This window comes from Macaca fascicularis, chromosome 10, assembly GCF_037993035.2.
Source record: "Macaca fascicularis isolate 582-1 chromosome 10, T2T-MFA8v1.1".
In the NCBI taxonomy this organism is placed as follows: domain Eukaryota; kingdom Metazoa; phylum Chordata; class Mammalia; order Primates; family Cercopithecidae; genus Macaca; species Macaca fascicularis.
Genome location: NC_088384.1, coordinates 70,006,941 through 70,033,843, shown reverse-complemented (window position 1 = coordinate 70,033,843; position 26,903 = coordinate 70,006,941). Strand labels below are relative to the sequence as shown.

Here is a 26,903-nt window from a genome sequence, read left to right as displayed (position 1 = left end):
GGCCTAGAGGGGGAGAAAAAAGATCCATGTCCTTGCAAAGGACATGAACTCATCCTTTTTTATGGCTGCATAGTATTCCATGGCACACACATGCCACATTTTCTTTATCCAGTCTATCACTGATGGGCATTTGAGTTGGTTCCAAGTCTTTGCTATTGTGGAACTTAAATAAACTTACAAGAAAAAACAAACCATCAAAGAGTGAGCGAAGGACATGAGCAGACACTTCTCAAAGGAAGATACTTACGCAGCCAACAAACATATGAATAAAAGCACACCATCATTGGTCATTAGAGAAATGCAAATCAAAACCACAATGAGATACCATCTCACACCAGTGAGAATAGCGATCATTAAAAAGCCAGAAAACAACAGATGCTGAAGAGGATGTGGAGAGATAGGAATGCTTTTACACTGTTGGTGGGAGTGTAAATTAGTTCAACCATTGTGGAAGACAGTGTGGCGATTCCTCAAGGATCTAGAACCGGAAATACCATTTGATCCAGCAATCCCATTACTGGGTATATACCCAAAGGATTATAAATCATTCTACTATAAAGACACATGCACACATACGTTTATTGCTATTTGTTTATTTAATGTCTTTCTGGACTAATTCTGCAAAGTCTGTAATTTCTATAATGTGCCATTGAATCTGCTTGGTTAACTTAATAGTTAGCCAATGACAGGACAGAGGTTTTCTTAAAGACCTTGAATCAATGCAGCTTTGTTTTTGTTTTTACCGTTTGCTGAGGGGCTCTGTTGTATATATTGGGACATATCCTCAATGCTCAAGCAGGTAGTTTGAAACTCTGCTATGGCCTTCACCTCCTGTTTTTAAAGAGACTTAAAGTCAACTAAAGATGAGCACTTAGAGCCTTCTTCGATATTTCCTGGTTGTGTGTACAGCTCTGCCTATGTGTGTGGCCTTCTAAGTGTCCAGGAATACAGCTTTGTAAAGCCTTCTATGGACATCTTATTCCTTAGATTCTTTTACAAAGGTTTTTGTCCAGCCTTTTATTTGCCCCAGTTCATATTGCTACTTCAGGAAATTGCAACCTTAAAAATTTGCCACTGATTATTTTTGACAAATTCCCTGGGGAGTAGGGCTTTTCCAACTGAGCAAACCCTGGGACAGATCAAATAATAACAAATCCTATAAATGGAACTTTTCCAGATAGCTTCCAGGCTATTATTTATGGACGAGGCTTTTTGAATAACTCTAAACCCAGTCCTCACCCTCTAGTGTCTATTTGGCTACTGGTTTTCCCAGTTGCTGTGGTTGTGAGGATGTTCGTGTTCAAAGATGCTGCAGAGCTATGGAGAAGAGGATGGTCATAGAGCAATTTAAAATAGCACACAGTTTGCCATTGTCACTGAGATTCAACCTTTTTATTGAATAAACTTCGGGTTGCTGCAAGCCTCTTGTTAATTTCCAGTGTTCTGAATAAGTTGATTTGGCAATTTTTTTCAAAGTTCTATTTGCTTGTCTATAACAGTAGATTCTTGAAGGTTCTTACTCTATTATACCTGAAGTTCCCCCACCCCAACACACAGCATTATCTTTGAATGTAAAAAAAATGGAAACATCTTAATATGCATCAATAATGGAAAGGCTAAATAAGTCATGATATATCCCATGTAATGGAATAATATGCAGCCATTCAAAAGAAGAAAGTAGTCTGGGTGTTGAAGTAATATGTACCATAAACCCCATGACACATGTTTACCTACATAACAAACCTTCACATGTACCCCCAAACTCAAAATAAAAATTTGAAAAAAGGAGTTAATAAGTGGAAGTCTGATAGCATCTGAGTGACAAGGGAAGGGAAGAACCACTTTGCATAATAATATGGAGAGAGAGAGAGAGAGTGTGTGTAAGCAAAGAAGAAGATCTAAAACTCACTCATTTTACTATTAAGGAAATAATCATTTGTTCTTGCAAGTAGGTAGGCCTAGAGGGAAAAAAAAAAGATAACCTAACTCCAACACTGCCAAAAAAGAAAACATGAAGAATTTTTACTTTGTTATTTGTACTTTTCAGTTTTCTAAATTTACTCTATATTTCCTTTATATTAAAAATAAAATAATAATGATAAATATTCTTTAAGAAATATTTGAGCCACACTGAGGTTCTTTGTGATTTAAAAATCTCAAATTGGCCCCATCTATGTTAGAAAACCTTTCTATCAAATCTGCTTCCCTTTTCTTCCAAACTCTGGATGGCAACACACACACCAAAACTTACAATAGCAAATACTTTGAGTAGTGGAATGCTTTCTGATTTAGGGACTCTTTTGAGAATCTGATGAAACCATGCGTCCTATTTCCCAAAAAAATGTACATATTTACATTATTTGTCTATAATTTGTAAGCATTCAATTAAATTAATTAATCAGGTTAAGAACTGCAAACAGCATGTCTTCATCAATGTGAAGACAGGTGGAGAAAAGCAAGAGATCTGGGAACTTCAAGGCCCTGTATTTATACAGAAGAGAAAAAGATGCCCAGAGAGGAAACCACTTGCTCCTAAGCATACTGATGGTAACAGACATGAGCCACATCCAGGTCTCCAAACTCCCAGGTCAAGGCTCTTCCCACCAAGTTACTTTGAATCATAGAACGAATGACTGGCTTGTTTAGGTTCTCCAAAACTCTTACAGGCCCCGTGCCAAAGATAAGCTCTCATTACTGTGTCTTCTCTGATTGGCTCTGACCTGATTTCAAGGATCCTTGAGATGGGAAGATAGAGGGAAACCAGACCTGCCATCCAACTAGTATTTACTAAATTTAGATGTTCCCACTGTGCTCAGCCTGATAAGAGGCACCAAGGGGTCACAGATAAAGCCCAAGACACAGACAGACAGTTGAAAGTCTGTCACAGACAGCTATGAAGACATGACTAGAAAACATCGCAGCGTAATTCTGGAGCAACCAGGTGATACCTGGAGTATGCACGCTAGTCCAAGGAGAACAAGGAGAATCTGATGCGGGTGTGAATGTAAAGGCAAGGCTCCATTGAAAAGGAGAGGGAATCAAAGGATGCTCAGAAAGTTAAACAATGGGGGAAAGAATAGAAGGTATTTGGGGAACAGGAGGAGAGCGAACACCACATGAACAAAGGCAAGGAGAAGAGAAGGAGGACATTGATAGGGAAATAGAGAACCAGGTCTGACAAGAGGTTTGCCAGTGGTTTTCTTGCATACTTCCCTACCCCAGGGAGCCCTTGCAAGCAGCCCCAGCTTTGGTGCCCCTCTCCCTGGGTGAACCCCAGAAGCTAACTATGCTTGTGTCTGCTTGACTCTCCACAGCTTCCCTTTGCTGAAGGTCTGTACCACTTTTATCACAATGGCCTTGCAAAGGCCAAGAGAAGACGCAGCCTACACCACAAGCAGCAGCTGGAGAGAGACCCTAGGGTGAGTGTTCCCCAGAAGCCTGCCTTCCAATCTCTGCTGCCACAGCTGAGCCCACCGAGGAGGTGTGGAGGGGCTGGCCAGGGATTTTGAAGTAAAAGCACTTAATGTACTATAATAGGGCAAATGGATGCTTTGCAGAGTCATACCAGGGACTCTCTGTTCCTCTATCTGTGCATAATAAATAATCACAGGCCCCTTTGTATGGCTGGAGGAAGAGGAAATTGGGATACCACCCTTTTACTGGTTATCTTCTCCTAAGTTATTACTGAGTGAGGATTTCGGGTTGCCTGGGAACATGTTTTGGCCAGTGATGGATGGGAAGACACCAAGCAATTTAATGAGTCATTTTACGGAAGGTTTCTACTGGTGAATCCACATGCTCAGAAGAGGTTGCCATGCCCCATGTTGTGAAAGGAAAGAATGAGGGAGCCAGTGAGTGAGCAGCTCACAGCAGGCAGTGGACTTCTCAGTATCCATGCATGACTGTGACCATAAGACTATCTCAGCCTTTCTTCTTATCCTGTATTTTCTAGCACTGATGTAATTTACCTTCATGTCTCAGCTGTCTACTTGATATTCATCACTCACATTATTTTAATCTTCAATCTTTACCTTACTCTTGGACTCCAGGTTCCATTTCCTACTTCCTCTGATGGCTCAGATTCAACTTTCCCCCAATCAAACATATCATCTTAGCAACAAAGTGGCTTCTCTGCCAGTGTTCCCACTTCTTGCTTTTCAGAATAGGACCTTTAGTAATCATATTTTCCACCATCCCCCATACCTACACACTCATCAAATTGGGTAGATTCTGATTTCTGTTACATGAATCACTAAGAAGGAAAGTATGTAATAACTCAGAGAAGTTGCTTTCTGTACATTGAAGGCAGTGTAACCTCTTCCTCAGGACTCTCAGGGACCAGCTGATGAAAGGCATGTCAGATGTTTGAGTTAAGGATTTTCACAGGAGATTTCTTTTGAGCTGATAGAATCTGAAAACTCATTCTTGTGGGACTTTTCATGTGAACATTTCTCTGGGTTTAATTTGGGCTTCAATTAGGAATTCAGATAAAACAGTCTCTCAGCAGATTGCCAAATGACAGGCCACAGGCAATTTTTTCTTTAACTTCTCAAGAGTTCCCACCTTCCCTAAAGAGGACTTTCTGCTCTAGGAAGCCACTTTACTTTTGCAGTAACAATTAAGCTGCCTGTGCTGCCAGCCAATGCCAACTATTCTTAAAGGATCTGTCATAGAAGCTGGTACCAAGACATAAGGGAGAAGCTTTCTACTCTGTGTGGTAACCACCTTGGCCTTGGCTATACCAATACATTGCCTGGGGATGCCCTTGGGCAGCCATATGGACAGGAATCTTGTCCTGAACCCAAGGTGGGCATCAGTAGACAAAGATCACTCTGGTGCACCGTGACATTGGTCTTCCCTACACTTCAACCCTATGCCATAACCTTGCCATTTATGGCCAATTGTTTTCCTTTTAGTTATATATTTTCTTAAAAGTCTCATTGGCTTCTCTTCTTCCATGATTAAAAGTATTGCTCCAAGATTACTCAGAAACATATAAACTGGGAGCAGAAGGAAAGAGATACTTAAAAGGCTTGCGCTGGGAAAGAGAACTGAGGCACAGTAGAACTCAGAAGTCACGGGTCAGAGAGGCTATTTAGCACCACTGGCCTGAGCTTTTCCCATTCTAGCACATATGATCTCTGAAATGCTGATTCTTGAAGTGTACAGTGACATTTTTTAAATAGAAAATGGGACTTATTGGGTAATAATAAAAAGAGGAGATCAGGCTCTGGCGATTCTGATCATTTGTCTTTCTCCTCAAAATATTATCAATTGTCACCAAAAAGGGTGTCTATTTCCCCTTCATTACCTATTATAAGGGTCCAGGTAGCCAATTGCCTCTACCTGGTAGCTGTAACCATCTGCCCTGCCCATGAAGACCAACATAAAATGGCAGAGAAACTAAAGAAGACCAAGTTTCGTATACATTTTCTCTATCTTGTCATCAAGGTTAAATGTTGGGAATGTTGTCAATAATAAACTCATTCTAGGAAGCACAAAAATCTCATAATTCTTTGCAAAATGAAAAAAAAACTGCTAATGATGACTGCCTTTTTCCAAAATATTAGATTAAGGTCTGAGTCTTTCCTGCATGATGTTCTTGTGGTTGTCTAATTTTGGCATCTGCTGATAGAAAAATAGAGTGGCAACTATTCTGAAACAAAAATCGTTGACTGTGAACGGTGCAAGAATAGCAAACTAAAGATTCTGCCTTGTGGATTTATAGATGTTAAACCAAAGGGTAAACAAGTCTAGTGTAGGAATACCCCAATTTGGGGGTTCTCAAACACATTTAAACAGGTTGCAAAAAGAAAAGTAAATGAAAGTATAGAAAGAAAAGGAGGAGGACCAAGTAGCCAGAATGAGGTCCAGGCTTTCATGTCTTATATAGATGTTGCAAGTTATGCTTTATAAACACAGAGTTTAAGAGTAAGTTGTTTTATCATTCCCTGAAATGTACTGTCTCCTAGAACTGCTAACTTTAACTACGATTGCAGCCCCAACCCCCAGCTTCCTTCTCCTTCCTGTCCCTGCACCACTTCCCAGACTCTCTCACTCACTGTCTACAGGCTTGTGGTAAGGAACACAAAGCCCAGGGAGGTTGGTCTGAGCTGCTACTCACTTTCAGGGCTTCATCTACTGAGGTAGCTTTTGACCAAAGAGCTCCAACCTCTGCTATCAACCCAAGAAATAAAAAAGAAAAAGGTAGAAACCCAAGATAGTTAGTTTTTGGCTTTTTTGACTTCAGACCAGAAATTTCAACGATGTTTGTCTCTCATGTAACAACTAATTTTTAAGTTTAAAGGTAAACAGAAAAAAAAAAGACTAGAAAGAGCTAAAGTGCTACTTTCCATATGTTCATCTTTGTTCATCAATATGCAGACAATAGCTAGGAAAACAGATTCTGATGTAGACTGTGTTAAAGATGTTCTCTTCTCTTTCCAATTCTTGCTGCTAAAAGTTTAGCTGACTGCCGAGTATCGTCATTTGGATGCTAAAAAGCAAAAATTGTGTCTTGTTTATTTCTGTAATATCTTTGCACAGTGCAGTTCTGAGCATATACTAGATACTCAGGAAATGACTGAGCATGTCAAATGAATGAATTATTATTATTTTTTCTTCAGGGTTTTAAGCCATGGAATAGTATTGCCTTTCTCATCTTATATTTTCCTCCCTATCCCAAAATGTGTCTCCATTAGGAAATAAAAGTACTATATAGTCTTCTCCCTAGCGCCTCTTTTACATACATTTTTAATTGTGGGTAACAGAAACCAATGACCATTTCATTACTTCCAAGTTTTATCACAAAGAATCCCATGAAGAACCAGTTCTTAATTTCCAAAGCCCAATGTGCCTTCTTCCTAATCACATTCACAGTCATGGTACAGGCACCAAAGCAGGACAATGTGTCTGGAAGATTTTGATAATGAAATAATTTAAAGAGGTAATAAATCAATTCAACACTGGATGAAATAATAAAACAAAAAATACCTTCTCAACATCAGGGTCAAAAACAAATATTTTATGCCCAAAAGCTCTGTAAGATTTATTAAACATTAGCTAGAACAATACCAACAAATCTTAAAGCCAAACCTATCTTCAGTCCCTGGTCAACATATCAAAACCTCATAAATTCTACTAGTACTGGAAAAGCTTCTGAAGAGTGGATTTATTTAAGATAATATTTGCTTCCCAGCTCTGTCAAACCATACTTGTACATCTGAAATAGAATATTAAAGTGAAATATATTTTTAAAACATGAAGGACTCATCATTCTATGAGTAACACACACTAGTCTTATGGAAGCAAATAATTTTATTTTTAAAAAGCTGAAATTCATTTATTGAGAGAGGTTATATTTGATTGGAGAATTAAAAACATTTATTTCCTTTACTAGGCAATTTTATTAGACCACACAATTATTCCTCAGTCGTTTTTAAACATGTTTCAGTTTTACAAGTCAGAAACTTCTATCAGTCCAATAAAAACTTTCCTTGCTTCTCTCGTCTCAAAGAATGGATGATATTTCCTTTGTGTTCCATATTTGGAAGCTGTATCTTTCTAGCTTCTTTCTTATCCAAATGTATCCACATGTTTAATAACCATAGAAGGCAGTCACACGGTCTGGTTGGGATCTATATTTGTTCTTTAAGGGTCTATTCTTGAATATATTTGTGGAATTTTCAAGATACTGCCAATAACCCACAAAAGTTAGCTTCACTGGGTCGTATAATCACTTCAGAAATCTCATAATACCACTGGAGCAAAAGAAAAGTCTCCTATTCTTTAAAATTAACTGGACATGATTTATATGATTTGTGTGTATTATGGCCAAACTATTCTTTCCTTTCAATTATAGTAGTTAACTATTTGATTACGTATTATAAATTAAAAGGGAAGAGAAGGGAAAATGCTGTTACCTTTTGGAAAGCCTGTTTTCTTTTTTTTTTCTTTCTTTCTTTTTTTTTTTTTTTTTTTTCTGAGGTAGTCTCACTCTGAGAATTATAGAGCAGGAAGAGTTTTAAGGAAACATTGATTCAGCCCTTGACCTTGAAGCATTAAAATACAATTTTACCACTGAGGCAAAATAGACCCAGAGAGAGAGGTGACTTCCCTGGGGCCACGCAGCTATAATTGATAGGAAGAAAATAAAACTCGTGACTCCTCCCAATATGAAGTCTGATTTAAGTAAAAAGCTAAGTGAGAATTGATATTGCTTATGAACTTGTCGTTCTTTAAACAATTGTTTGCACTAATTAGTCACTGAATTTTCTCAATTAAAAATAATGTGGTGAAAAGAAGTGAAGTTACATCCTAAGTTCATGTCACTTATGTGAATTCAATGAGCTCAGCTGTAAATGGAAAAGTGAAAAAGAAGAGGAAAATACAAAGGGTGGCACTTGAGCTCACTGTTCTGCTCAATTTACTTATGCCCTGGAGTGGCCTTGAACTGAAGGCAACTGAGTATGCAGTTGGCCTTGGTTCCCTGGTGACCCTCACAGTGGAAGCATTTCACCTTTCTGGGGGACAGCCTGTAGCATTTAAAGATAAAGCTTTTGAGACAAAATATTTCCTAACGCAAGCTGACTTCTTCATCTGCTGTGAGAACAATGGGACAGGACCAGGTTCCATTGTGAAAGGGAAATTCCACACTTGTGACGTATTGAGACACAATATCAGTTTCTAACCCTTAAGGAGTTTTCAAAGTTAATTTTAACCATGCATAAGTTCCACTTTGCACACGTTAGAATTCACTCCCTAAAGTGTGATTCTTCTAGGAAAAAATTAACAAAGATGGGGTCTTCATTTTGGATTTCCCAGAAACAGACTCTGAGATGCAGAGTTGTGTGCCAGAGACTTCTTGGAGAGCAAGGAAGAGAACATTGGGCAAAGGGAGAAGCTGAGCAAATGTGCTTGCCTCAGGCGCCTCAGTCAGTTTTACAGGAAACTTAGAAACGGGGTGGCCCTTCAGAGTTACCCCAGTGTGAGGCAAAGGGATCAGGCTTTTGTGCCCCCATAATGACCAGTTATTGGCATGGGCACTCCCTCGAAAGAAACATAGTCTTAAGTAAATCCCCTCCTGCTACCAAAGGCATTCTCAGTGAAAGAAACTGAGCCACATTTAGCAGCTGGAGGAAATGTGTAAAGGCACTAAAAGGAAATCTGGGGAGTGCACCACAGTTTTTGTTACACCTGCCATGCCCGCTTCACTCAACTTGTCTGTAAACTCACATTTGATTGAAGAGGCATTTTCTGGGAGCCAGTTCCAAGCACGGATCATCCCCAAGTACATTTAGGAGCATGAAAATGAAGTATACACCTCCATCCCTTGAAGGAGCTTACCACCTTGGAGAAGTGTGTTCAGGTCTGCTGTACTCCATGATCCTCACTCAATCCCACTCTGACCTCATTAGTTCACCTTTCCTGGCTTGGTGACAGGTCAGTGGAGGAACATGGCGTTGTTTCCTGCATTGCCCTTGGGAAGAGCTCAGGCAGTTGCTGGCACTTCTAGAGATGTAAAAAAAAAAAAAAAAAAAAAAATTCCAGTTTACAACCAAACCTGGGAGCACACATTTTCTCCTGAAGTAAGGATATAATGAGGCTTCATGCATAGGACAGTGGTTCTCAATGGGGCACAATTTTGTCCCTATGGAACATTTGACAATGTGTAGTGACAGTTTAGATTGTCACAATGGGTGGGGGTGGGGGGTGCTACTGGCATCTAGTGAGTCAAGGCCAGGGATGCCACTAACTATCCTGAAGGCACAAGACAGCACCACAACAAATAATTATCTGGCCCCAAATGTGAATGGTGCTGAGCGTGAGAGCTCCTGGTGTAGGGAAACAGCCCTAAAGTTGGACAGTCATCATGTGATTTCTTCTCTGCCCCTGTCTGCGGTGTCGCCTTACACAGGTTAGTATCTAACTGTTGATGACTCAGCTTCCTCATCTACTAAATAGGACAAGAATTAGTCCACAGGATCAAAGGGTCTTCAGATCAAATGCCATAAAACAGGTGATGCATTTGTCACTGTGCCTTATTTTTCAATTACTGCAAAACAAATTACCACAAACAAAGCACCTTAAAAGAACATGAATGTATTATCTCAGCATTTCTATAAATCTAGCACAGCATGGCTGGATTCTCTGGTTAGGGTCTCAGTGGGCTTCAATCAAGGTGTTAGCCAGACTGGGCACTTTCCTATCTGAAGCCTCTATGGAAGAGTTCACTCCAGGCTCCTTCACGCTATCAGCAGAATTTGGTTCCTTGGGGTTGCAGGACTGAGGTCCCGTTTCCTTGCTGTTGGCCAAGTTTGTGCTCTGCTCTTAGGGTCGCTTGCCTTTCTTTTCTTGTGGCTCCCTTTATCTTCAAGCCATCAAGTTATCAAATTTCAATTTATCAAATCTTCCTTGCGTTTCTCATCTCTCAGACTCTTCCCCTTCTGTTTTTACAGGCTTCACCGGAATCACTCAGATAAACAGAAAAATCTCCCTTTCTTAAGGTCAGCAAAATAATCAAAGTTCTGCCTGATCTTTGACCTTTCTGAAAGAGTGGACATGGCTTCCCAGATCAGGAGCTGTCCCTGCACAGTCCAGCTTCCCACCCATCCCTGCTGCCCTTTTCCAGAGATTGCATTGAACTAAGAGGGGAAAACATGAATCTGTAGGCACATGAGCTCGACCATATTTTGAACCCAAATAGTGAAGCCAAGAGACCCAAGTGAAGCAGTTTCTGACTTAGCCTCCCATCTGTGGCCAAATTAATTTTCTAGATAACATGCCAAGAGGTCAGCGGGTGTAAACCATTCATGAGTGATGCATGTTGAGAGTTACTTGACAGCATCAGGAAAAGGAGACATGCAATGGGAGAGGTACACATAAGAAGCAGGGCAGAGGTGTCTTCATGGATGCCCCAACCTGTGGGAAAAATTCATCTGTTCTAATCCTCTGCTTTTAGAATGCGGCAGGGAGGACTTCCAGCATCTCCTCTGGGCATTGCAGATATGCTGGCTTCCCGCCTCAAAGAGCTGTTGCTAGTGCTATAATTAACTATTTGTGGGGAACAGGGGAGAATTATTTACTACAGCTACAGAAAGGCACAGGGAAAGCTGATAATGAGTAAGCCTGGATTTTTTCTAGATGCCGTTTTTTACTAGATGTTCATTTTTAAATGATGCTTCCTAAAGGAAAAGCGGGAACTCTCTGGGAGGCATCATGCTAGCAAAGCCAGAGATCTCTTGGGAGTTTTAATTGTCTTTGGTAGAATTCTAACAAGCCTTGGTGTAGAGAAAAGTTAACATGGAGAAAATTGGTGGCTCTGTATCATCTTTATAATTCACAAGCTGAAGAATCTCTAATCGTGGGCTAGCAAACCTTTAGGACTTCCTGGGAAAATCTTAGATGTTTGAAGGGCAAAATTCTCCTGATCTGCCTCACCTGATTCCCTCCCCAATCTTCCCCAAGATGCAAAAGGAAATGCATTTATATATCCAAAATGCCTCTATTATATCTTCTAAAAATGATTTCATGTATATGCTTATTAAATTCACAACGTAACTCTCTTATCTAGTTGTTGGCTAGCAAACCAGCATTCATTCAGCAAATCGTTACCGAGCCCAAACTATATACTGGACATTCCTCTGCATACTGAAATATAACAGCGAACAAGACATAGCTCTCCTCCCAGGGGGCTTGTATGCTAGTGGCAATGAAGGAGAGAAACAAAAAACAGATGACCAAACAATTGTATAACTAGTGGTCAAAATGCTCTGATAATGAGTAGAGCAGAGTATGGGAAGAGGGAGAGCCATAGAGGAGTGTTTCTATTTTATAAAAAGCATCCAGTGTTGGCTTGTCTGGGAAAGTGGCATTTAAATATAGACCTGAAGGAGATGAGGAAGGTATCCATGTAGATATCTGGAGAAAGGGCACTCCAGACAGAGGAACCACCAAGGGAAAACACCTGGAATCCAGGACACACCTGCTGTGTTCCAGGAACAGCAAGAATGCCAGTAAAGCTGCAAAGGAATGAGCCAAGGACACTGGGGAAGGAGATGAGGTCAGAGAGGAAAAAGAAAGCAAGACCATGGGCGACATAATAAGCCAGGGAAAGAACTTTGAATTGACTCTGAATTAGATGTGGCTTCTCTGCCTATGGGCAAATAATAGACAATGGGGTGGAGGTGTGGATGAGAGACAATTGGACTAGAGAGGTCCATGCAAGGTGATTGCAATATTCCAGAAGAGAAAGGCCAGTAGCATAGGCCAGGGTAGAAGTGGTCGAGGCAGTGAGAAACAAATCAGATCTGGGAGTATGTTGAAGGTAGAGTCTTCAAATTTGTTGATGCATTTCCTGATGGATTAGATGAGGAATGGGAGAAGCAGCGAGAAGGCAAAGGTGACTCCTAAGTTGTTAGCCTGCGTTACCATAGAATGAAATGGCACTTATGCATATGGACAAGATGGTGAGAGGACCGGGTTGATGGGGAGTGGTCAGGGAATTAACAGTTTAGTTTTAAGCACGTTAACATTTGAGATTTGTATTAAGTAACCAAGTAGAGATGATGTGAAATGAACAGATGGACTTAAGGATCTAGGAGAGAGGTCAGAGTTGGAGATATAAATTGAGAGGCATCCATATATTGTCAGCATTCAATGCCAGGAGACTAGTTGAGCTTATCTACAAAATGAGTGTAGATATAGAAGAGAAGATTTGTGGGACTGAGTCCTAGGGTACTCTAAGATTTAGAAGTCAAGGAGATAATTGGGGACGAGCAAAGGAGGCAGAAAAGCAGCAAGTAATCTAGAAACAGGATCAGAGGTCAAGAGAACACCAACTTAATCATTGTGTTCTAGCTCGTCTACATTTTACCATAGTAAATTGGTCATCCCTATAATTATTTCTTATTAGAGGTATGAATGTTTCTTCACTTTTCCCCTCTCTGATCTATTTTTCAAATGCTTTCTCAATGGGTATTGAAATACATGGTTCACACATGAACTTATGAAATTAAAATGTTGGCATGAATTTTGTTTCAACTGGATACTGGTGTGTCTGGGCTGGGTAGTGTGCTTTAAAGCAGCAGAGGGTCACATTTGACTCAAAATGATGAGAATCTAGCTCTTAAACCTGCAATCCCTACTAGGCACTAACTCAGAGCCAAGACCTCATTCTGTAAGCTGCAAGGTGAAGCTACCAGGGAACAGCCTCTGTTTGACATGGCAAGGGAAGAACCTGAATTGGGAATCTTTTTAATTTTAAAAAACTATAAAAGCCATGAGAAAGATCACGTTTGACTGTAAACCAAAAAGAAAAACCTTACCCTCCAATTAAGGAAAATAAAAATCTAAGTTGTTGTGGATTTAATTCTGATCACATTTTCATAGATTTCAGAAAGATAGAGTTTTTAAAAGAATTTCCTGTTAAAATTCAAAAATCTTTCTAGAATATAATTTCTCACTCCTCAAACCTCTGCTTCAAAATAAATTTTATTCAATATTTAGCTTAAGGAGACTATAAAGTTCCTTAATGGTGACATAAATGAACAGCTGTAATCGTGTGTCTATCTAGCTACTGAATATTTCTAAGATAATGTTTTGTAAGGCAAAAGTGGTTTGAAGTTGGAGATGCCTCAAAAAAATTTTTTTTAATACTCTTTAGAACTCTCTCTGGGTATTTTAAAACTGGTTTAGCTATTTTCCCTTTTTGATGCCTATTGACATGTTTGTGATCGCATCTCCATCTATAAACAGGTTTCACGGTCTTAAAGCTAAACCAAGGGAATTTTGAAAATGAGTGGAATTGAATTCCTGCCATTTCCAGTAATTTCAAAGCCTTATGGGTTCAGGAGAGGATAACAGTGCAGCCAGGTCTAGAAATGAGTAAACAGAAGTTAGGCAAAGAGATTCATGTCTGAATAACAACCCAATTGCTAGAGTTTATCTAATTGGTTTGCCATTATCTGTACCGAAAACGTTGTGTTTTCATCTTGTCTACGATGAGCACGTCCCATTTAGCAATAAAGAACGTATTGCCTGAGAGAAAACAGGTAAGGCAAAACAATTTTCCATTTTTCATTTTCCCTGAAAAGGGAGAGCAGTCCACCCCAAATAAAGAATAGTTTAGTGGGTGTTAGTTTTTAAGGACACCTTAGAGAATCAACATAAGAAAGCTCCTTCTCCCAACAGAAGCAAAGCAAAGCAATTAAAACCTATTGTGTGGAAAGAGACCCAAATAATTGTCTATCAGGGAGAAAAGAACATGATAGAGAGAGTCCAATTTCAGGTCATTCTTGAGTTTGAGTACTTACACTGACACCAATTAACTGTGCTCTCCTTGAACAAACCATTGTTTCCCCCAGTCTTCAGTTCTCTTGTCTATACAATGAGGAGTGTGGACTAGTTAGTCTTTAAAATGCCCTCTTAGGTCTTAAATCTGAGATTCCAGGGACAAACCTGAAGCCTGTACAACTGGTTAGTATCAAAGCCAAGACTAAAAACCCAGCAATTCTAACCAGTTTGTGATCCTTCCTTTACATGTCTTTCTTTTCATCTGAGAAATAGGGCTTTTTCTTTAACGAATGCTCTAAAGTGTTTGCAAGAACTAGCATTTGTATGTTGGTATCCTCATCTTATAGAAGACAATTTCAAATCCTGTACTGTTCAAACCAATTCAATAGAACCCTGAAATTCCATCTTTTGTCTTGGGGAAAATATTAGATGATGAGGTAGAGGTTATTCATCCACTTCAAAGATAATAGCTCCTCTATCATGTTTTAGAAATTGGGATTTGGTTTAAGATTTCACTGGTATCATGGGTGTGAAGGAGTGGGGGTCCGTAAAATAAAAAATAATGTTTGAAAACCTCTGATCACTAAACAAGTTTGATTCTTCAGCCTAGTCAATCACTGTGTCCAACAGGGATAACAAGCTGGATGCCTAAACAGGCCACGCAAATAAATTACAAATTGAGGGGGGTCAGGTGTAAGCAAAACAGCTACTCAAGCAAGAGAATAAACTGCAAAATGATCTTCTCCTCTATGTGAGGAACACAAAAGAGAGTGGTGGGGACTGTGGTGAACCTGAGTGTACACACCCTCTTAAAAGGAGGAAGCAGATTCTTATTCTCAGCTAACTGTTACCTCCAACATTGAAAGCCCATGGTTGCCACATCTGCAATTTTTGAAGAAAAGTAGCAACTACCAATCTTCATAAATATTCTTTTATCTTTAAAAAAATCTGAGTGATTAAATTAAAATTTATTAACACACTGTCCAATCTAAAGAAAATACATCAGCAGAACAAATTTTTCCATGCACGACCATTTTGCAGTCCCTACTCTACAACACAGGACAGGATGACCCCTGGTAGAACACCTCTATGACTAGTCCTTGACTTCACTATTTGCCAAGGTAGTCCACATAAAAGTTCTTCCTTAAGGGAATCCCAAAGCTACTTCCTTGTAGCTTTAATTCATAATCCACATTCTCCTTTCTGAGGCCAAATTAATCTATCTTCCATGTGAGAACCCTTCAAACATTTGAAAATAGTTATCATGCCCCCTGGACCTTCCTGGAGTAAACATTCTTGGTTCTTTCAGATCTTTCAGATGTTTTCATCGAATTTGGCACTTCTTTTCCCATGCCTTCCTGATTACACCTCTCTGAACATTACTGGAGAACAATATACTGTAATATCCAGGTCTGCTCTGATGATTTCAGAGTTGTATTGCGTGCCTACTTCCCATATCTCCCATATTTTAAAAGCTATTCTTCTATTAGCGCATCTTAAAATCATTTTAGCATTTTTTGGAAGTCATAAGATCTGACATTGATTAATGGTGACCCTACAATTGGCTAAAATTTCTAGGTTCTTCTAAAATACACTCATAATCCATCCTTGAAGGATCAAGATATTGGTTCTAAAACAAGGAACCTTTAAAAAGGATTTATTTTTTGAATTTTCATCTTATTAGAGTTCATTCTCACCTGTCAAGATTTTATTAGATTTGAATTCAGTCTCCTTTCCACCTTCTTGTCATCTATGATTTTGATCAGCATCAGTATCTTCAACAGTTCTTAACAAAAAAGTTAAATAGTATGAAGAAAAATGACAAAGTTCAGAACCCTCTGTCCAGGGTGATATGAATCTATTAATATAGACTCTAAGGAGTATTTCACACTGACCCCATATTAAAAGGAAATTCTAAAGCACCCAAAGTTCCAAAAATTCATTTAAGTTAAGTGAAAAAACAGTGTCTCACCAGGGAGGCTATTTGAAGACTGTGTTTATGTGGCTTAACTCCATCACTCTGAATCTGGTTGATTTGTGTGTGTATATGGCTCTCTGAGAAATCAGTTTATTTGCCATGGAACAATCTAATTTGGTCATTCACATGACCAAAATTACCAGACCAACATGTTTTCAATCCAGTCCCTTGAGGCAATTTGAATTCTGCTGATAACTTGTCCACACACCTGCTACTGATTGATGTTTCATCATGAAAATTTTAATTACAGAACCAAAAATCAATGGGTAATTGTTAATTTCAAGGGTGCCAGGTGGCACTCAAGTGTAGGCCAAACCAAATTTTTATAAAACTTAATAAAGAGATTTCCTTTAAATGAGTAAGTCAAATATCTCAGACATAGACTAATTCAGCTAAGGATCATATTTTCCACAGCTGAAATATTAACTATCATTGAACTTCTATCAGTGCTTCCAAAATAATTATTCTAACACTTATTCATGTGACATGGGCAAGTCATTTAACCTTCACTAATTGTCTTCATTTTATCATCTTTACCATTAAATAACAATGAAACTCCAAATGTCTGGAAATAAATTGCCTTAATTTTTAATCCCTATCATGGAATTACAAAGAAAGTGCAAATGTCTGCCAATACATGCCTAAGACTTCAAAGCTAGAAGTATGACTCCATCTTTGAAAGTACATGTTAATTTCACAAATACATTATAACTTTGCCAAAACAGAAAAGGTGATAGTGTCATCTACTCCTTTTGCTTCTTCTTTGTTCTCTACTTATTTTCCTTGCCTGCCCCTTCTCCATGAAAAACGTGGGTGTGAATTAAAACAGAGTTCCCTAAACTGTGTTCTGCTGGAGTCCTTGGATTTTCTACCAGAACAGTTGTGAATAATGAAGATATTAGGATAAACTAGATTATACTGCAGTAACAAATTAACTTTTAACTCCTAATGGTTTAATACACAAATGTTTCCTTTTCACTGTGCTACAAGTCACAATCCAGCATGAGTTGGACAGAGGCTTTGATTAATATAATGCTGTTGAAAGTTTCACCATCTTGAAATGCCACTATCCTAGCACATGGCTTACAGGACACCGGAAGAGAAAGAGGAAGTGAAAGTGTAATAAGCTCTACCCACTTGTAAATGCCCTAGCTTGAAAATGTTACATATCACTCTGCTCACCACCCATTAGCCAGAACTAGGCACAATGAATGTCTTAATAAAAAGAAGCTAAGAAGTGGTTCTCCCATGCACTCAGGAAGGACAGACAAACTGGATTTGGGTAGCAGTAGAAGTCCCTTGCATAGTGTATTTTTTATTCAAAACAATAATAAACATGTGAATAAAAGCCCATATTCTATTCTTCTGGGTGATCCTTGGGGTTGAGACTTTCCTATAAGTTCAGCACTCATGTTTATAATTGTATTGGCAACAATACTACCATTCAGTCTCTGGCTATTGAGAAAGGGTGGGATACACCCTGGGATGCTTCTATTGGAAAACCGTTGGAAAAAAGATGTTTCCTGATTGGAACAATCTCTCTCATCATATGTGACCTTTTACAATAGGGCCTGGCTCCCCCTCTATCAATAGGTAGAGTCTATTTCTTCACCCATGTGAAGACTCTGTAACATTTTATCTGGTAGAACATGGTGGGAGTGATACTGGGCCGATTCTGGGCATAGCCAGCCCCTACCGGACCTGGTAGCTTCCACTTCTTCCTCTCGGAAGCTAAAGAAGTGTAACTACCCTGAGAACGCTGTGCTGTGAGTAGGCCAAGCCAGGTGGAGAGACTGATATACCATGGGGAGAAAGAGAGGGCAAGGAGCACCAAGAAACCAGACCTATGAGTGAAGAAGCCATCTCAGAAGTGGATCTTTTAGCCCCAGTCCCAACTGCTGCTACCTGGAGACAAACTACCCAGTCATGTCTTTCCTGAATTCCTGACCCAAAAAATCTAGAGCCAAATAAACTGGTTGTTTTCAGCCATTAATGTATGGTGTCATTTATTATGCAGCAATAGATAACAAGAAGACAAACAAATTTTCCCACCAGGGTAGAGGGGATGAGTGGTGGAGAACTGAGTCATGGCATAGAGCACATTAAAATGAACCCCGAGACACTACACTCCAGCAGTCTACAGCGCAGTCATATTGTGTTTTAATCAGTGTTGTTTATTTGGCTATTATTGTTTTCGTGGTGTTGTCTATATTTAACTTGTAAATTTGCCTTAGTTTTATAGTTGTATAGGAACCATAACATTAGGAGTTCTTACTCTACTTTATTTTGTGCATATTATATACATATATATAATGTTGGAAGACTAAAGAAAAATGATTTTCCTTATAAAAGAGTTCATTTCTTGTTCAAGTTTATTCGAGTTTAAGAAATCAATGCATTTGAAAAAGAGCTAAAAGAAGTAGGTTTTTCCAAAGTATAAACTTTGGCATGAAACAAAAGCAATGCATCCCTTTTGGAGCAGTGATATCAGCAGGTAACAGCGTACGTAGTGAGAGGAGAGTCAAAGGAAGAATCGGGAGTTGTGAGTTCTAATCACAGCTCAGCCATTTATTGTCTATGTGGGCTCCATATAACCACTTAGCTTTTATGGTCCTCAATGTCCCCATCTGTGAAATGATTAATGACATCATCTGTGCTTATTTCATGGGGTTACTCTGGCAATCAAATATGATAGAAAGAAAGGTTCTCTGAAAACTGTGGAGTGTTACTATTGTTCATAGAGATCCAGGCCAGAGTCTTAAGTTTTGTGCTGACAAATCTAAAAATAGTCTAACTAAAAATGTGTAGCAACTGAGTTTAAAAGAAACTCAAATAAAATTATCTTTAAAAATTCAAACCAGTGTAAGATTAAACAGGAAATACATTGGATTTACATTTTCTTTGAAGTATGAGGAAACGTGCAGTCTGCTGGAATCCATCACATCTGCTTGGTCAGGAAAACGAAGAGGGTGAATTCAGAACTCTTGTCCCTCTCTAAATTCCTGTAACCTCCTAGTCTCTCTGGAGTGTAAACTTGTGGCCAAGATTTTGAGCTTTGGATAAATTCTAGTTTTAATCTCAGGTCCACCACTCACTCACTTGCCAGTTACATAAGTTTACATTGTTATTTAACATCTCACAGCCACATCTATAAAATGTGGGTAATAATAATATTACTTATCTCAAGGGTTGATGTGAGCCTTAAATGAAATGATGCTAGGGTAAAGGTTCAAAAGCAGATGGCCATGATTAATAGTATTTTGTTCTCTAGCATTTGATTACATGGTGACTGATACTGATCTCTGAAACTTGCCCATGTATTAGCATTTTTGTTCACTGCTGTCCTTTAACAATTTTACATATCATAAAAAAATTAGTTATGCATGGTGGTTTATTTTCATTTTACCAACATGATAGTTTATAGTTTTAAAAATCAAACGCAAGGCTTATAATTAAAAACAGATGCATTTTGCTCCAGCTTTCCCAAATCCCAAGTCTCAGTCCCTCAGAGGCATTACCCACCAATTCTTTAAGTGTTTCTTGTGCTAATTAACTCCACATTTTAAAATAATGTGTGTATGCTGAAATATGTGGATTTGTTTCATTTCAGATGTTGTCTATTGGCTTTCTTCTATGGAAGATGAGTATTTAACTTTTAAATGCAGCACACACACACACACACACACACACACACATATACCATGTTTATATTTTTTCTGGCTTTTGAATATAGATGTATCACAAGATGGGGCTAAATTAATATTCAGTGTTCATATTATTGTGAGTCCTTAAGTACTATTTACAGTTGAGCCACTTATACCAATAACATCCCCTCCTCTCTCAAACGGCTTTTTGTTTCCCTATAGTTAATAATGGCCCTGTAATCCCAACACTTTGGGAGGCCGAGGTATGTGGATTGCTTGAGCCCAGGAGTTCAAGACCAGCCTGGGCAACAGAGCAAGACCTCATTTCTACAACAACAACAACAAAAATTAACTGGGCATGGTGGCACATTCCTGTAGTCCCAGCTACTTAAGAGGCTGAAGTGGGAGGAGTGTTTGAGTCCAGGAAGTGGAGGTTGCAGTGAGCCAGGATGGTGTCCCTGAACTCCAGCCCAGGCAACAGAGTGAGACCCTGTCTGAAAAAAAAAACAAAAAAAAAAAGATGGCTTTTTTTTTTTAATTTGCTCACTTTCCTATCTCCTTATGTCTAATTTTTCCCCCTACACTGTCTAATAGTTTCCTAATTTTTTTCAGTATAGTCAAAGCATCCCCTAAGTGATCCATTGCTTTATTTGGTTGTCATCCATCCTAGAGACAGCATCCTTGGGCTTCACGATGTAATGGTTGCTCTCTGGATCAGCTCACACCTCTTACCCTAGCACTTCCTTCACTATTATCCCAGGAATTCCCTGTTGGCTGGATAGCGTTAGATTCCTCTTTCCTGGAACCCCTTCATTTCTCTATCTCAGATTATTTCCTCATTCGATGGAGAATGTCCTTCATGAGAGGTGACTTTTTAGGACTTTTAATCTGCGTTCAAATCAATTAACAGTTTGACAGGTTATCAATTATTAGTTTGGGAATAAACGTCTCTCAGAAATTTGCAAGTGTTTCTCTGTTATCTTTGCCTACAATGGTGCCATTGGGAGGTCAAGATCATTCTGATTCCCGTTTCCTGGTATTCCTCTTTCTCTCTAGAATTTGCTTAGCTCTCTGCATTTTGTAATGAAACTCGTTTCTCTTATTAGATTTTTTTGTTTGTTTTAAGTTCATTTTTTTCCATGAAACCTATGTTTCTATTGACATGACATTTGAAATTCACTGCAAAGTTTTAAAATGTGTGTGGCCCAGCCGGGCACAGTGGCTCACGCCTGTAATCCCAGCACTTTGGGAGGCTGAGGCGGGTGGATCACCTGAGTCTGGAGTTCGAGACCAGCCTGACCAACATGGAGAAACTCCGTCTCTACTAAAAATACAAAATTAGCCAGGTGTGGTGGCGCATGCCTGTAATCCCAGCTACTCCAGGGGTTGAGGCAGGAGAATGGCTTGAACCCGGGGGCAGAGGTTGCGGTGAGCCAAGATTGTGCCATTGCACTCCAGCCTAGGCAACAAGAGCAAAACTCTGTCTCCAAAAAAAAAAAAAAAAAAAAAGTGTGTGGCCCATCCACATGCAAATATCCTTGTTTCTCTGATAAAATTGCTGATTCTATTCTTGAAGTGCTGATTCAATAAGTGTTTTTAAAGAATACTTTTCTATTCTTTCATTTTGTTATTTTTAATTATACAAGTAATGCATAAATGCATTTTTATGCTAAACATCCAAACAAATGTAGAAGATAAAGAAAAAAAAACACTTGTTCCAAATCCAGCTCATCTCCTCCTCAGAAGAAAACACTATTACCAATTTAATCTGTAGCTTTCAGACATTTTATTATATGTCAATATGATTATACATGCACATATGGAAATAGTTTAATTTTTGTGTCAAGAATTTTTTAACCAAAATTGAGTCATATTGTATATACTATTTTGTAAATTCCTTTTTCCATTTAGTAGTATATCTTAGAGAATTTGACTTGTAAGTACACACATATTGAATTTTTCTTATTAGTGACTGCATAAGATTCCAAAATGTAGATACACTATTTATTTAACTATTAACCTAACGGTGGAAATTTCTTTCAAACTTTTTACTACATAAACAACATTGCATGCTTCCTTGTGCACAAATATAATTGTTTCTTTAGGATAGCTCTCAGAAGTGAAATTGATGGGTCAAAGTTGTGTTTTGGTCTTGAAATTATGCCTTATCCCAGAATGATGCCATGTGGAAGTTAGACACAGGCCCTTGTGTTTTAGAAAGCGTGGCAGAGCCTTCTCAACTTCAGAGTCACCCAGAGGAAGTTATAAAAGTCAGAAGGGACCTAAGGCTACATATAGTGGGCCATGTCTAGTAAGAAAGTAGTTTTGTTCCAGAATTCTTTAGGTAGGGAAATGCTCTAACATCGATTAGCTCTACCTAAGACAAATAGAAGACTCTCCATTAATTCTCCAAGTCAGGAAGTGATAATGAGGTACACCTAGTGCCTGGGTATTTAAGATCAAAATGATACCTGAGTAATTAATTGGCACTTTCCATGTGCCTTTTGGCTTTCTAGCTGGCCAAATAAGCATATCTGCCAGTGTGTGGCAAACGACAAACTCCCACACCAACCATTTTGACGCTCGTATCTGCTGCAAAAATCAGTTGTTCCGATTTGCTTTTCAGCAATCTTAGTGGATTATTCTTTTCTATCCACTGCATTTTCACTTGTCTGGAAGATCTTTCAAGCAATATGACTATAATTTGTAACCATATCTGATCTCCTGCCATCTTTGCCTTCTCCTTCTTTTTCCTGGAGACTTCCTTCCTCTCCCTTTAAAAGCAAATATTTTTACTTGAAAGTATAGTAACCCAGGTGAGGTTCACCTGCAAGACTCTCCATTTGAGGTCATACTGGGCATGTGACACTTCTCAGCTGATCATCCACGTTGACTACCCATCTATTAGGCAGATTTGGAGACAACCTCTTTGTCCTCCTAACTGTGCAATGGAATTAGGCTTCTCCCTTATCTACAATGACCCCATACTTAACTTTCAGCCTTCCTGGAACTCCCTTTTTATCTGAACACTTCTCCTGGCCCTGATGAAGAATGCAGTCCAGAAGGAAAGCCAGTGAACTTTGAGGTCAGGTGCTCCTGTCCCTTGGGAACAAACCTCGGTAAGGACTAGACCCCAAATGTGGGTGCTATACACAACTAGTTCCAACCCTTACTATACCAGTGTTCCCATGGTGATGCTGAGAATGTCTAAAGGACCTTTCACTCAGCTATTGTATCAGTTCAGGCTTCTTGGTCTGGGCATGCCAAAGACCATATGTAAAGGTTTTGTTTCTCTTTATTCTAAGTAATCTGCCCACTTAACTTGGCTGGTACAGCTTCTCATCCATGGCCCACCTTTTATCGTATTCTCACCTTTATGTTTGCTGCCCCCTGTTGGTTGCTGTGAATCCCAGTGAATGCTATGTGTTACCCAAGCAATTGCAGGCCATGGCCAGTCTATGCAGCAAGCCAGCGGTTCTAATACCTTTTCTTGCAGGAATGGGAATGTTTCTGAACCCTCTGGACATTGCCCTGCCACTCTCACCTGATTCTCATGCTTACTGCTCCCACCTGTGGATAAAGGTTCTCTCTGGGAATTGCAGGGAAGCTGCTATTCCTAGTACGATGTCTCAGTAAGCCACTTGACTCTTGTCCTTAGGTACCTCTCCTTCCCTATATTATTCTAAATCTTTGACCTTCCTAGTGCCATTCACACAATCCATAACAGTTCTCTCCTACGCTGAAATATTCTCTATTAGTCTGACTCCACCTTTCAGGAATTTCTCATGGTGTATGCTCCACTGGGGGCACCATTTTTGCTTTCTAATGCAATTAAGGATGTCTATATAGACATGTATATATTTACACATATATATATATGGATTTATGTTTATATAGCTGTGTATATGCACAAATGGCAGAAAGACAAGCCCTACCTCTCTCTCTCCATACACACACATATAAACACACACACACACACATATGTATGTATATGTATATTCTGTATATCATATAGGATGATACATATATATGTAATATCAAAGGATTCAAAGAAGGGAGAAGATATGGGAAGTGGCTCTTAGTCTGCCATTTGTGCTGAGACCCATGTAGCTTTAAGAAGAAATATGATTTATTTCATTGGCTATGCTTGTTTTTGACCCAAATGTTCAGTTTAGCCCATGGCCTGATCTTTTCTAAGACAAGCTTACTCAAGCAAAGAAAGAGGAAAGCTCCCCATTGTCACGTTGAATACGGATAAGTTCATGCCAACATAATACCTCCTTCTCTTCTTATTTCTGTAGCTCAGGATAAAAAGATAATCTCCAAAGGAGGCCTAAAGAACGGCCACGTTAATTAAAGGAAAGAGTTTTTTGTTTTGTTTTGTTTTTTTTCTGAGAAGTGCCTAACCACTAATGGGCAAGCAAAGGAGACTCATTAGTGGAAGTATTTCCTTTGAAAGAGCACACATGCTGTGAGAAAAAAAAAAAAAAAAAGGTTATGCCAGGCTTTTCTTTTTTTCAGTAAAGTGGCACCTTTTGTCTTTTTCTGTTAATAACACAGGCTGGGGAGAATGAGTCTGAGGGAGGCTTGTAGATAAGCTCTCATGATTGGAAGATTATTCAGATCTTGAGTTTCTTATTTCTCCATGTTCTGGGGAGACTTTTCTTCATCGTCCATGGCCTGTCTGAAGAATGGTTAGTTAGGATTGGGGATCTTAGGGAGTCAGGCTTAAGAGAGATGGCTTAGACTCCCTTATCCCAGTTAACTGGTGAACCATTTGCCATGAACACCTTTGGTAGGTCATGCTCCATTTAGCAACTGGGCAGGGAACCCAATCACTTAAAATACTACATTCAAACAGAAAGGCAAAAGATGCTATAATAGCTAGATGGAGAGATAGGCGGACACACAGATAAACAAACATGATAGAAAGATGATAGAGACACCTATAAATATGTAGATAAATGAATGGATAGGTAAAGAGACTGCAGAATAATTAGCTAAATTCTGCAGAAAGACCTAAAAGGAAAAAACATATTCACAAGTGGGGGCACTCAGGGTGAGTTTGAATCTTTAAGGAGATTTCAAGGAGGCATGGAGTGAGGTCTAGGATTTGCATGATAAACTGGGATCTTAGTTGGAGCACATTTTACCAACACCCCATAATGAAGGTTACACACAGAAACAACCTCAGACTCTCCAGAAGGAACTGTCAAATTTGATGAGCACATATAGAGCTAGACCAAGCGGATGGGACGCTGAGGCTGGGCTTCCATACCTTAAGTACCTACGAATCATGTGAGTGATTAAAAGATTTCTTAGGCCAGGCCTCATTTCTAATCATCTCTCTCAAGCCAGCATATGGCCACCATATGAGTTCAAGAATGAGCATTTTTTTGAAAGGCACTTAAGGCTTCGGTTTCCTGCACTGAAGAACTAAGTCACTGGCAACTTGCTATGCTAGAGAAAGAGGCAGGGGACAATTCCATCTTAGGTGTCAGCACTTCACATTGCTTAATCTAAATCCAACAAGCACGCTTGCTCAGCCCCAGATCAACTGGAGTAGAAATCACTTATCCACTTTTCTACCCAAGCCTCTCTTTATGAGTACAGATACGGAAAACAAGCCTGCCAAATCAGTTTATCATTGCAGGAGCCATGGCCAGAATCCATGTATGCATATCTAATGAGTGTGGCTTCAGCCACGTTCTTCATTTACATTTATACCATTGACAGGCATCCATGTAGCCCTGACTCTCGTGGGCATTCTGTTTTGTCAACTGCACCCCTACCATTACCATCTCACCTGGTTTGGGAGTTAACAAAGCTCTGTCATCTTCTGAGTACTGTGTGAGATGGCCCAGAAAGATATCGTTGTTCTCACTTGGGAACACTGTTCCCACTACATGGAGAGATGGAGGTTTATGGAGCTAACAGTCGAAGAGTAACAGTCACATCCAGGTCTTCAGCAGCACCAGGTTTGGTCCCATATACATGACCTCTGACTGCTCCTTCACTAACAAGGCTCATCTAATCTGGAACTGTGCCTTGTGCTTTCTAACTGTGAGATACAGCACACTATTGGCAATGCCTTTCATCTACTCCATCCACCATCACCACTGGCTCTACTTTGCAGGAGTTATCTGCTCCATTTTCCCTGTTATTTCCTTGTGAGGGAGAGCAGACATGCACAAGCTATTGTCAAAGGACAAATTACAACAAATTTAGTTTAAAGATCTCACTGGGCTTTATAGCAATTTTAGAATTGGTCAACACTTAATTCCATAAAATTGAATAAGTGTTCCAATGAGCCTAGCAGAAGAGGTTGGCTTCCTAGACAGAGAACGTAATTGCACTAGGTTTGTTGCCCGATGTGCATGGCAAGTCAATATGCCAAGACACTGGATTGCAACAGAGAAGAGATTTAATCATAGGGCCACCAAATGAGGAAAAGGGAGGGAACCTTAAATCTGTCTCCCCAAGGAGTTTGGGGATAGAGTTTTTAAGGGTTTTGGAGTGGGCTGAAGCATGGAGATTGTTGACAGAGTGAAGAGTACAGAGTGAAGTCATGGGACAGGGAGATAAAGAAACTGTATTCTCATGCTGATTTCATTACTCTGTGGGGGTTTTCAAACTGGTTGGCATCAGCTGTTTTGCTGGAATTCAGGATCTGGAAAACACCTTAAGCAATTCTTAAACAAAAGTCTTATGATTGTAATGTCAGAGGTCCTGTCTATAGGAACAATGGGAATGCCAGTGGGTCAGTATCAGTACTGTGTGACTGTCAGGTTCAAGAAATGGGTAAAAGTGCAGGCTGTTTATTTACTCTTATTTATAACTATATTTCTGTCCAGAATTATTCTTAATCCTGTGAGGATGGCTTCAAGAGGGGTTGAAGAAAGCAGAAACAAAGAACAAAGGATATATTCATTATTTTTCAAAGTTACTTTTCTTTGTAGGGTGGGGACAGGGAAATAGAACAATAGAAA

At 39.3% G+C, this 26,903-nt stretch overlaps 1 protein-coding gene across 1 annotated transcript in view; it reads left to right on the top strand.

Annotated features, from left to right (window-relative positions):
• The window catches only part of PCSK2 (proprotein convertase subtilisin/kexin type 2), a 253,105-nt gene that overhangs the window by 30,331 nt on the left and 195,871 nt on the right, over positions 1-26,903 (top strand). Inside the window, exon 2 of the mRNA XM_005568299.5 lies at positions 3,315-3,419. Within this exon, the coding sequence (XP_005568356.1) occupies positions 3,315-3,419 (105 nt within the window). The remainder of the gene's footprint in view (positions 1-3,314; positions 3,420-26,903) is intronic.